The 13290-nt window shown below is 43.1% G+C and overlaps 1 protein-coding gene across 1 annotated transcript in view; it reads left to right on the top strand.

Annotated features, from left to right (window-relative positions):
• Positions 1-13290, top strand: part of LOC144754692 (arylacetamide deacetylase-like 4) — a 188630-nt gene that overhangs the window by 154729 nt on the left and 20611 nt on the right. Inside the window, exon 3 of the mRNA XM_078642815.1 lies at positions 2809-2872. Coding sequence (XP_078498941.1) covers positions 2809-2872 — 64 coding nt within the window. The remainder of the gene's footprint in view (positions 1-2808; positions 2873-13290) is intronic.

Genomic DNA, 13290 nt, shown 5'->3' with positions numbered 1-13290 from the left:
TAAATGCCTTCATTTTGTCCCCTCAGCAAGATGTGGTTCGTGGATTTAAAAACGGAAGCTATCCCAAGAAAGTTGACTTGAGAGAGACCTCAAGATGAGGAGAGATTTATTTGCCCAAAACACAGGCTGAGCGATCAGTGCCTTAATCAGCAGTCCTTCACACTGAACAGAGAATAATGAACTGCTGACAGCTGCAACTTTCATACACAGCATGGAAACTATTCAGGTTTGCCAGATGAGAAGGATATCTCTTCCCAAAAGGATAACATAGATTTACCACATAGTTTGTGGTAGTCATGCTTTTCCTCCACGTTTTGGGGCAGCCAATGATTATGGAGCAGTTCATTGGCCAGTAAGTAATTTACCCCTGGTTCTACAGGGTCTTTAATTATTTTGTACTACTCTTTGGGTTTCTATTTAGATCTTGAGTAGGGGTATTGTTACTGCATATTTAAGGTGGAGGTAATGAGTGTTTGGAACAAAGATGCAGAAAGGCTCAAAGTAAAAATACTCTGTAGAGGTCACAGTCCAGTCAAAGTTATATTTCAAAAGGAATGTGGTTCTTTAATTAAAATAGCAAAACGTAAAAGCGCAGACAATTAAGACAGACAAAAACAAGAAGGCTATCCCAAACTGAGATACAGCACCAAACATATGTATAGCACTTACGATAGAGGTCCCGACCCTAAGCCGAACTTTTGTGCACCCCCACTGAATCATTACTGAAATCCGGGGACCCCACATGAAGTCGGGGACCCCAGCCTAAACACCTTCTTCATTTTGAACTTCAAAACAATACACACACAAAAAAAAGTATTCATTAAACAAATGCTCAAATGATTATATGTTTATTCAATCCACAAACACGTAAAAATATTTGTTAAATTGAAATGAGAAGGTTGCTGCTTTCTAAATTAGTGTTTTCATTTAAAAGGACATAGCGATATACTAAACTCTCGCCTGTAACTTTGTTTTTTTTGCTTCTAATAATGCTCTTTTTGTCATTGCTTCAATTGAGGCTACCCATCGTCCATATATTTCTGTGTTTTTGCTGTTCTTGCACTACTCCAACAAATCAAGCCAAGGATAATAACATAATTTTTAGCCACCCATTTCAAATTCCTTCATATTTACAGAACATTTAAAAAAATGCAATTTTACTGTTTTTTTCTTTATGTACACTTTATTAATCTGCTGATATTTAGTTACTGTACAGGGGCAGACCCTCTGAGTAGGTGCCGAGGAACCCCGGGGATCTGCAGACCACTGGTTGAGAACCACAGACTTAGGCTAAAAGACACCATAATACAGTTAACATGGGATTCTATGGTTAGTCTATGTCTGACAGAGATCACAAGTTCTTGGCAAGCTCTAGAAATCTCTTGGTCTTAGTTCTTTACCATGGACAAAAAAGGAGATACTGGTGCTAGAAATGTGATTCTTTAGCTGGGTGATACCTGAAGGACTTGGAGAACTTACTTAACCCATTTGTTAATGCGAGCAACCTGTTCACAATGACTATTCCTTGAGAGATAGTTAAAAAAAAATCTGGGTGACCACCCTCAGCCAGGGGGACAAACTGAAATGATCTAATGCAAAAATACAGATTTCTGTGATTCTCTCAGCTTGGGAAGGGCAGTTATTGGCACTCATAAGCTCAGGTGTGTCGGAGAGCAGTCCTGCTTCATCTTCTACGATTGGAACTGCGCCACAGAGTTTCTACCAAGTCCAAAGTTAATACAAGGATTTTGCTCTGGAAGACCGCTCTGTTAATTTTTGGGAGTCCTGTGGGAAGGCAAGGGATCCTTCACAGGTTGCACAATACCTGCTAAGTCATACGTACACCAATCATAATGCCAGGGAATTCTACCTCACTGGAATAGAGTGAATAGCTCCAAACAATAAAATGAGATGTTGGTTAGTATGAGACAGTGCAGACTTCCTGAGATGTTTCCGGACTGCTTACCATCTCTTTATCAAAGAGAGAGCCACAGGCGACGACCTGGGCGTGGACTCGAAGAGACACAGGGCAGGCAGCCTACAAGGGGAAAGGCTTTTGCTATGTAAAAGAGGAGAAAGGGATACACAGGGCATGTATTTGTTCTATGAGAGAGTATCTGGGTTGAATGGATATTGCATTCAGAAAGCAGACTATCAGAAAGCTCCTTCATGGACGCGAAGGAGCATGACTTTGAGGATACTCCAAAGCTAGGAAGCTGGGCTGAACTTCGCCCTTTTACTGGTAATCACCATTGGGTGCTGCCTGCGTGTTCATCCCCCAAAGAGTGCACAGCGTTCATGCACATTACATACAGCACGATCACACAATCCACTCTCATGACGAAATTAAGGGCCCTAGTTTGGGGTTCTGGAGTGTTTGCAGACTGATCACAATGTACAGTTGACACCTCTTCTAGGGGTACAAATGACACCGGAAAAGGCCCGACTTGCACACTGAGTTTAATCTTCAACTAAAATGAGTAAGGACAAGTTGAAGTTGAACTAGGAGCGGTGAAGATTACCGGTGAGTAATCTGGTTTAATTTAGCCTGGAGATCAGAAGTCTATAATATGTGGCAACCTATAGGTTATTGAGATTCCAGGGGATATTACTTTACCTTCAACACCAACCTTGTATATTTCATTTTTTTGCTGTTACCTGTGCTTATTCGACAGATGAAACCTAATATAGTCTAACGTTGCCAGTTACTGTTTTTTTAATATGTACATTGCAGTGTAGACGAATATGAATAGAAAACAGGAAAATAGATGGTATGTAGTTAACTAATGGTGCAGTGGCATTTTTCAGATTCGTATGACCACCTGTGTTGTTACATATCAAGGGAGACCGAATCCGTGGTTGTGTCAGTTGGGTGAGTAAACCTTTCTTCAGTTTGTAGATTGCAATATTGAATTGAGGTGTCTATAAATCTTGTGTATTGAGGTGAAGAATTTACAATGTTATATTCATTGCTAATGGTTTTGTGTAATAATCACAATAGTAAGTAATAAGTAGTGCATCTCTGTGGATAAGTACTCCTACGAACCCCACTGTCGAATCACGGTTTTACCACCAACATCATTCCAGCTTCCTGGAGAGACGGTGTGCTCCACCCTATATTCAAAGCAGGTTGTCGTTCCCACCCAGGAGACTACAGACTGATTGCCCTTATTGACGTTGATGTGAAACTTTACGCCGCAAATTTATTAAAAGATGTTGAGGCCTCTGTCTAATTCAGAAATATCATACCGATCATCCAAAAGGGATTTAGAGCTGGTATGAGCACCATGTCCAATCTCATTGCCTTGAGTCTTCTTGTTGAAAAAGCTTTTCACAAAACCTCCAAACTTTACACCTGCTTTATAGGCCTAAAATCTGCATTCAATATGGCCCCAAGAGAGCATATCTCGTTGAAGATGGCTGGATGGGGCATTCCCCCAAAGTTACTGAGGGCCATAGTTAACCTGTACTCAGAGAGCTGGGTGCGAGTCAAAATAGGCAAGGGTGATAGAACAACCATCAAGATCCCTACACACATCGGCTTGAAGCAGGGGTGTGTGCTCACTCCTTGCCTATTCAACATCTACATGTCGGACCTCGATGGAAGTGCAAAGCAATCCCCCTAAATTAGCAGTGACCCCCAGTGTGGTGCCTACAATATGCAGATGATATAGTTCTATGTAGCCAAACTCCAATTGGTCTCCAGCGTCCGATATATATACATTACTTTCCTACACAGAAACACTGGGCTTGGATCTAAATTACAAGAAAACCAAGGTCATCTACTTCACCTTAAAGTCCACTCTTCATCACATCAAATTCAAATGGAAAGCAGCAGGGAACAACTTAAGAGTTGGTCAGATCGTATAAGTATCTAGATGTGGTCATTGACTCGGGCCTAACATTCAAGGAGCACTTACTCCAAAGAAGGGCTATGGCACACAAGCTGCTCTTTGCAAATTTCTTCCCTCACTCAATTACGGCTCCGAACTGTTGAAGGGAAAGGATGCAACCACCCTAAATCAATTGCAGTCCGTCCTATTTAAACGCATATTTCCCAAGCACAAGCCCGACTGGAATTTGGGCTATTCTATCAATCCTCTCACAATGGGAGCTCAGAGGGAAAACTTTGGACACAGGTACCCTCCACTCATATCATTATAATCACAACAACCTGGTCCTTAACTCCATAGGCAATACTTTGTACCACATCCTTTGTTGACTTGTCGGTGTAGTTAAACTTAACCTGTCACCCACTGCAAGAAGTTACAACAAGGTGTGCCTATCATTAAAACATCCTCGCAAATTCTGTGTGTGTCTGTGTCTGCATGTATAGTGTCTACTCTCAGTCAAACCTCATGCAACCCCATGCAAGGTGAATTACATCAGTTCGCACCAAGAAAATAATCAGAAAAGATCAGAGAAAAATGTGTGGATGTTGGGGAGGAACCTCACGGGAGCAACCACCAGGGAACTACTGACTGGTTCTCGTCAGTGTGTTCCTTTTCTCATCATTGGCTCCTTCCCACCAGAAAACAAGAAATAAGAAGATAGGAAACAGTGTATATAAAGTAAATCCTAATCAACTGAAAGGTGTATGTCCCTATAGCACTCCTGTGCATCTACCCCCTCGGTATCAACACTGCTACTCAGTGAGATCCTCTGTCTTAAAAAGTGAAGTTAGATAACCCTGTCTGACTGAACAACATTATTCCATGCTGGGTATCTACTCCCATTAAAACCAAAACCTTGCCGTTGTGCCTGGTTTTTTATTATAAGAAGCCAACATGTTTCATTGCCTGTCAGAAATGGTAGGCAATTTCTTCATGGCAGGGGGTATTTCATTCGCCACACTCAGCTGGACACTGCCAACCTATTATATCTGTAGACACAGGGGTACAGACACACAGACAAAGACATAAAAACATCAAGTGACACACATTAGTATAAAGCCCACCTCCTCCGAGGTATCTTATGTAACCAACTGTTTCAGGGACATATTGGGGGTGTTACCTTTATTGCGGTGCCTGCTGGCATACCTAGGGTTCTTCGTACCCTCTTCCACTGTTGTGGTCCACCTTTTAATTACTTTGGTGGTCGCTTCACGTCGACCTGCAATTATGGACACAGTTAGACAATTATATAAAATTATTATATAAAATTTGTATCGCGCGCAGTTACCCAGGGGCATCCCGGCGCAGTGAACACAGGAAAGGAAGGCTATCACTCAGTCCTACACCGGAAACAAGTGTGTTTTCAATAGTTTCCTAAAGTGCAGGATATTGGGCTCAGCGCAGATCTTGAGGGGCAAGGAGTTCCAGTGTGCCGCCACTTGCACCGAGAAACGTCGGCCCCCAGAGCGAGCTCTTTTTACTCTTGTAGTCTGCATCAGATGTCTTTGATCTGAGCGCAATGGACGTGTGGGCTTGTAGGGGCGTGCCATAGCGGACAGAATAGAAGGACCCCTACCATGCAAAATTTTATGGGCCGTACATAGCGCCTTAAATTTCACCCGCTCCTTAACAGGGAGCCAGTGAAGCGCTTTCAGGGCGGGGGCAGCTGACTGTCTTCGCGGCACATCCATCAGAACCCTCGCGGCTGCGTTCTGCACCTGCTGGAGGGTTTTAAAAGTCGCTTCGGGTGCGCCCAAAAATAGCGCATTCCCGAAGTCGAGCCGCGACAGAATTAGACCACGGATCAAAAGCTTCCTAGATGAATTAGGGAGCAAAGGTAACACCTTGCGGGCAGATCGCAGCAAGCCAAAGCAAACCCCTGCAGTTTTCCTAGCATGGGTCCTGAAGGACAAATCTTCCTCTAACCAAACCCCCAAGCTCTTGATTTCCTTCCTGGGGGATGGCGGGTCACCCAGGGACCGAGGCCAACAACTAGTGATGAGAGAGGGACTGGCCTTGCCCAGCACCATCAGCTCAGTCTTGTCACCGTTGAGCTTCAAAGCGGACTGGGACATCCAGCGATGAACATTAGTAAGACAGTCATGGAGGACTTCCCTAGAATGGCTGTCCCCGGTCTCCCCGTTTACTGTTCGATTGCGGGAAAACTGTTCTGCCGTGTTCCTCCTCGAATACAAGGGTTTTGCTGCTCTTCCTAGCCCTATTACTGCTCGTCTATAGGCCTCTCCCTTCACAATACGAGCATCATACCACCTTTGGCTAAGCCCCCTACTAAGCTCTCTATAACCCGCATATGACACCTTTTAGAAAAAGGAGGGAGAAGTTGAGGAAACGCGAGTCTCCGCTCTGCGCGCATGTTGAATTGCGGGAAGCGGCCGCCTGTGCTCCACCTGTCTCCCACGCTCCTTAACGGAGCTGCTCGAAGTTTGCCCCCCGCTGTTACTCTCTCCTTACCGCCTGTTACCGCGGCGATGTTCTCAATAGGGGCTCCCGTTCCCGCTATCACCGTCTGTGTTCACGGCGATTTCCAAAACATAAGCGTGTGATGTCACACATCACATGACCCTCCAAAAAGTGCGGCGGCCATCTTGGAGTGGGTATTTCTCCATTTCGTCCGCAGTGTCTCTATCTGTTGATAATAAAATTGTTTGTTACCTCGTCTTTCATTATCTTTTTCTCAATATCTTTTTAGGGGGCTGCCTTCATAGTTTACCTATTTAAGCTCCCACTTAGCCATTTACTATGAACTCAGTTGCACGATAGTTATACCTATTCATATGCGCAACTGATAATTCTATGGCCATCGCCAAGGGTAAATATACATCATGAACATGGTTGCACGATGTTTGTGCATATTAATATATACCCCTGACGTATCTTTGACCATCTGCAAGAATACATGATTGTAGGATGGTATCATGCAATGTATTGTTAGGTCTGATCGCTGACTTATAGTGTATTAATATTTCATAGCTGTATTCTACCCTCTGCGGACAGGGTGACTCAGATGACCCTCTCCCACTGCTCGCTCATCTTGCAGAGATTTTGTTCCACTCAATGAGGTCATTAAGACCAATCTTGTCTGCCTTCTCCTGGTAGATCCAGCGGGCTTCTTTGGACATCAACCTCACTTCAGTTGTTCTGGGGTTCCCTATGATTTTTTCAAGGATCACCCAGCGTATCTCTTTTGGTTGGTGATGCATAGACTTATAGTGCTGTACTAACTTTGTTGTTAGTCGTCCTGCCCTTAGCGTGCTGAGATGTTCCTGGACGCGAATATAATGTAGGCCGCATGGGCATGTAAGCCGGTATATGACGTTGGCTGTATTACAGTTTGTCAGGCTGTTCAATTTCCATATTTTCCCGCTCGTCAATTGTACACTCTTAGTCTTGCTGGTGAGGCCACAGACCGAGCAACACCCACACGGGTGATGTCCAGTGAGTGTCTCTGTTGTTGCACCCTCCTGTCTAGGTCGCGAATGCACCAGCCTCTCCTTCAAATTTTGGGACCTTCTGAAGGCAAATCTGGGCGGGGGCATCTTAAAGTTGCTCGTACTCAGCAGGTGCCAATGTTTTCTTAGGATCCCATGGATCTTAGAGGACAGCGGGTCAAAGGTGGTGACCACTGGGAGGCAGTCTCCTTTTTCCTTGGGTGCTCTCTCAAGTAGGGCTTCTCTGGGAGTATTCAGTGCCCGCTTCCAGGCGGATTTCACAATTCTCTTAGGATAGTCGCGCTGCTCCAGCTTTACCCTCAATTCTCCTGCTTCTTCCACATACTTCTGTGTAGTGGAGCAATTCCGTCTGTACCGGAGGAACTGACCAACCGGCAAGTTATCGCGGAGTGCGCGAGGGTGGTAAGAATTATAATGGAGCAGTGAATTCTTGTCAGTTGGTTTCTTATGTACTTGAGTGGTGAGTAGATTATCTTGGGCCATTATGTCGAGGTCGAGATATACCGCTGTCCGCCTGTTGTAATGCCATGTAAATTTTAGGCTAGGGTCCAGACTGTTCAATCATGCAAGAAACTCCTGCAATTTGACCTCAGGTCCAGTCCACACACACAGGACATCGTCGATAAATCGTTTCCACAGGCAAATGTTGGCCTGGTACGGGTTGGACTGATGGTGAACATAGTGGGTCTCAAATTGTCCTACATATATGCACGCTAGACTCTGGGCAAAAGTAGCACCCATCGATGTCCCAGATGTTTGTAAATATAGTTGGTCTTTATATTGGAAAAAGTTTCTAGTCAGTGCTATCTCGATGCATTGTAGAACAAATGATGGCGGTGTGTCGTAGAACCATTCTCTGCCCTCCAGTGCCCGCGCTGCTGCCACCAGCGTGGCTGCCTGGGGTATGCTTGTATATAATGATTCTATGTCGATTGTTACCAAGTATTGTTGGTCTGGATCATATTCCATTCCCGTCAGTATGTTCAACACATCAGTCGTATCCTGTATGTATGAGGCTTGGGTGATGACACACTCCCTCAAGAAGAAGTCCGCAAATTGGGACAAGGGTTCCAGTACAGACTGGATACCGGACACTATAGGGCGACCCGGTGGTGGAGATTGGGCCTTATGGATTTTCGGCACAATGTAGAATGCTGGAGTCCTCGGTTTCGGAATTGATTAGAAAATCCATTCAATCCAATCTATTCTATCGATCACCAATAAGGATGGCCGCTTTAATTAAATTATGCTGGAAATGAGATCTGCTTTACCTGATTCTCTAGCCGCCTTATGCTGGACAGAAATGAAGAGCCAGCGTACTCATAAAAACAATTGGCAAATGATGCTTCAGCAGACATTAACCACTCCAAAGCTGTCCGAAGCATGGGGCCTAAGTATCAGTTTCACAGCATTTAAAAAAATTGTTAACAAAGCTGCCAAAGTACAAGCCTGGACAAGAGATAAAGCCGAGATGGCATGTAAGAAGCACTGATGGTCGGTTCTTCAAACCTACAATGATTGGGGACGACAACCCTATCTTACAAGTCACTTAGCCCCATCGATTCAGCACCTTTTGCTTTTAATCCATCTGTGAGCCTTTCCGTCAAAAGACTAGGTGCCAGTCTGAAAACAAACCTGGTCGAACCCTTACTGCCGTTTATGTTTCGAGGAAAGTATATTACACTTCCGATGCATCTGCCCTGCTCTTAGTCAGCTCAGACTAAAACTCCTAGGGCCAGTCTTTCGGGTCTTTCAGGGGAGAGGAGTTGGCCTAATGGCTAAGGCGGTCGACCTCAAATCTAGCAAACCAGGTTTGAGTCTCAGTAATGACGCTGAACATCCTATGATTCTGGGCAAATCACTTAATCTCCCCGTGCCTAACAAAAATGAATGTGTCCTCATGTAACACAACTGGTGCTATGTAAAGTGCTCTGATACCCGATACCGGCTCAAGTTCCCGCTATATAAAACTCTGTAAAAAATAAATAAAAATTAAGCTCATATCACCCCACTGTGATGACTATTAAACACCCATTACCTCCAGCACTCATGTGCAGCGACAAAGTTTTTATTACAAGTGAAAAGCAGGTCACAGCGTGGGGCCAGTGATGCTCAGACCAGTCGACGTTGGGTCACCCCATGCCTTAGCACCTTGGCTAGCATATATTTTATTGCCCCGTAATCCTTTAACCAGGACCTTTTAACCCCTCGAGATCTACTCTCCTTTTACATGTTTAAGCTTATTAACACGGTACACTGTATAAATGGAATTGTGTTTTATTTGCTAGGTCTCATGTAGACTTTTTTTTTTTTAAATGAGATTTTATAATGATTTATTTATTTACTTTTTTGCGATTATAATTAATCACCAGATAAAGATTTACTTAAATACTCCTACGAACCAGCGCACAAACATACCCGTGAGTATGCCAGGAAAGCTGCCTCACTGGTTTATGTGTGAGATAGGATTTCATCTCCTTTATTATGCAAAGTGTTAACTATTGAAATACCACTAATAAAGGAGATGAAATCCTATCTCACACATAAACCAGTGAGGCAGCCAGTGGATACTGTTCGCGTTGACATTTTGTTTAAGTCTAAAAAATCAACAACATAAATGACTGATAGTGATTATCAGAATGTACTCATTGGAAATGCTTCTTAAACACAACTAGAGCACCTGTCCTTCGGGTTACCTGTAGATTATCAGGAACATGTATCCATGCAGGAATATCTGCTGCAAGATAGAGGTTTGCTGGGGCCCGCAGTGGAGCACAAACGACCAGTCTTTCTTTCTGAGCCGTTTTCAGTTTCTCCATGCGGAGCGGATGGAATTGACAAGAAGTCTTGCCCCAGCAGGTACCTCAAAGTTGGACTCGACCCTCTGCATCTAGCAGGGACTCCCACGCTGCATTATGGGAAAAAGACATTCACAGACTCATTCCTGAGGAAGGAAACTTCCACCCATCCTGCATGGCTGGTGTGACTAATAGGTAGAAGTTCACAGCTAACTGCCTCATTTAGGATACATAAAGCTTCTTTCCAGCTTGTTATCTCCTGGCTAGGAACAAGCCTGATGGCCCGGCTACCTACCCTGCTGCTCCTGATGACTTTGACTACGTGGAAGATACCAGCTGGCCCAAAGAGTTCAGATGCATGGACAGAGCTCATTGAAACCCTCTTTGACCCATACCATAGATCTAGGAAGGCTGACCCATAAAACCCAATCCGTGCACCTATTCTTATTTGTCGCCTTTTGGACCAGGATAGACCTGTGTGGCTTGTTTAAACCCATCTGTGTTTGTGGACTTTTTTCTATTTCTGTGGACCAGATCATGATGTGACCCTCTGGTCATTGAGGGTAGCCCCCGTTGTAACTTGTAACTTAGTAACCATTTTGCTGGCAGGAATGAGAATCTAATTTACTGGTTTTTCTTACGGAAACAATCAGTTAACAATCTCTGAATAGGCACATCATATTGTATTGTTCATATCAAATCCACAATCCTCTTTGACAGCTTTTCTATCAGAAGTAACTGAATTTGCCCGTGTGTCTGGCTACAAGCTCAATGCTGACAAATGTGAGATCCTCCCTCTGAACAAACAATGTTTTCAAGCTGATTTCTTATCTTCTTTTGAGTTGAATCCAGTTAAAATAAAATATCTTGGAATTTTGGTTTACCCCCACTATTAAGGATACTGTTGCTATAAACCGGAAAGAGTTGCAAACCACTTTGCGTTCTTCTACTTCTCGCTGGCACCCCTTATTTTTATCCTGCTGGGGTAGGTTAGATTATTTAAAAAGTATGCTTATCACTGTAATATTGTTCTACCTATCAAATATATCAATTAATATTCCTAAGTCTTTTTAAAAAACTATATATAGCATTCTCAAAATGTTATGGCATAATAAACCTCCTAGAATATCTCTTAGTAAACTTAAAAAACCTAAACCTATGGGTGGGGTTAATTTTCCGGACTTTTACTCTCATCACTCCTCATTTTTTCTTAGAAATTCCTCTTTCTTATTATCTGAGTGCGAGACAGATTCACAACTTTTCCCTTTGAGGGTAGACCTTGAGAGAGCCTTTTTCATCCTTTCTCTTTCGAAGAATTTATTTCCCTTTCTCATTTACCTTTGTCTTTTTCTTTACCCATTCTTATAAACGCTCGGAAACTGTTCCAACCGCTTTTTTCATCTGCTTTAGATGAACATGCACAATATCTGAACTCATCCATCTGGTACAATAAGCATATTAAGCTCAATAATAAATATATTTTTTGGAAAGTCTGGTTATCATATGGTCTCAAATGGACTTATCAACTTTTTCAAGATGGTGTTTGTGTACCATTTTCGGTATTGCAATCTCGCTTTTCTCACCCTTCCTCATTTCATCCCAAATATTTATCTCTAACAGCAGTTGCTCAATCCTCTTATAATTCTCTCTTCTCCTCCCACTCCTACTCCTGTATCTCCTATTACTACATCGTTTTTAAGTAATTCTCCTTCAGCTTCCTAAATATATAAAAAATGAATGGATATCCCCATTTCTCAGAATAAATCTGAGGTTGAATGTGGCTGGGAGTTCGGGCTGGACTGTTCCCTTGAGGCACAGGGTCAGACTGATTTGCATATAGCCATGTCTGAACTGGGTTGGCAGAGTGGGCTAAAGAACGGTGATGGATCAAACCCAGATCTTTTGACTGGGTGTGAGTGTTTGATTGGCTCAGATGCTCCGTCCATCACCACCCCCTTTTGTACCGCTTTGGCCGCCATAAGTGTGGCAGGGTATACTCATACGTGAGTCCCTTGCTCACTGTGCCACTGGATTCAAGCAAGCCGGGCTGAAGACGGCTGGAATGCCAGAAACCGGTCCTCGGAAGCTTGTTTCGGTCCAGGGAAGACATGGCTTGGCAGTTTGGGCTGGACTGTTCCCATGAGGCAAAGGGTCAGACTGATTTGCATATAGCCATGTCTGAACTGGGGTGGCAGAGTGGGCTAAAGAACGGTGATGGATCAAACCCAGATCTTTTGACTGGGTGTGAGTGTTTGATTGGCTCAGATGCTCCGTCCATCACCACCCCCTTTTGTACCTGAATGTGGCTGGGAATCTGATTTGGGTACATCTTTCCCTATTCCACTGTGAAATACATTCTGGACCAAGGTGAGGAAGTCTTCTAGAGCAGCTAATACTACTCAAACTTTATTTTTTATTTACAATAGAGTACTCATCACTACAGCCAAATTACATAAGATTGACCCTACCATACCCTCTTCCTGTTGGTCCTGTTCTGCTGTGTCAGCTGATCTTAAACATATGTATAGGGTTAGAGTAAAAAAAATTCAAATTCCTTTTTCTTTTTCACACATTTTTCTAGGTAGTGTCTCTGAGGTTTGCCCTCCATATTTTCATATTATTGATCTACTTATAGCAGTTGCATTTCAGCAGATCACTAAATCATGGAAAGACACCTCAACAGTATATTTTCAAGCATGGTGGTTTGGTGTTTGTTATAATCATAGACTTGATAGAGCCTATGTATATCCAGTCTCGCTTGCCATTAAAAGAGAAAATCTGTGGATGCCTGTTACTGAATTCTTAAATAAGTCTGCTAAAAAGCTACTTTTACATAACCCTCGCACTGAAGAGGTTCCCAAACTCCCTTGAGTATATATTTATTGCTGTTTTATCTACAAATTATCTTATAGTCTTAGATTATTTCAATGTTTGTAGGAATTTTTTATGCAGAAGTGTTGCTTTTTTCTCATGTTACTCATAAAATGGATGTTCCTTCCATCCCCTCTTCTTTTTTCTATCTTTTTCTCCCTCCATTTTTTTCTTTCTTACCCCTCTTTTCTTTTTCCTCCCTATTTTTTATAAAGTTGAATTGTACATATATGTAATTTTTTGTTTATTGTATTTTAT

This window comes from Lissotriton helveticus, chromosome 5_1, assembly GCF_964261635.1.
Source record: "Lissotriton helveticus chromosome 5_1, aLisHel1.1, whole genome shotgun sequence".
Lineage (NCBI taxonomy): Eukaryota > Metazoa > Chordata > Amphibia > Caudata > Salamandridae > Lissotriton > Lissotriton helveticus.
The sequence above is the reverse complement of the archived record's forward strand: the minus strand, read 5'-3'. Positions and strand labels throughout refer to the sequence as shown.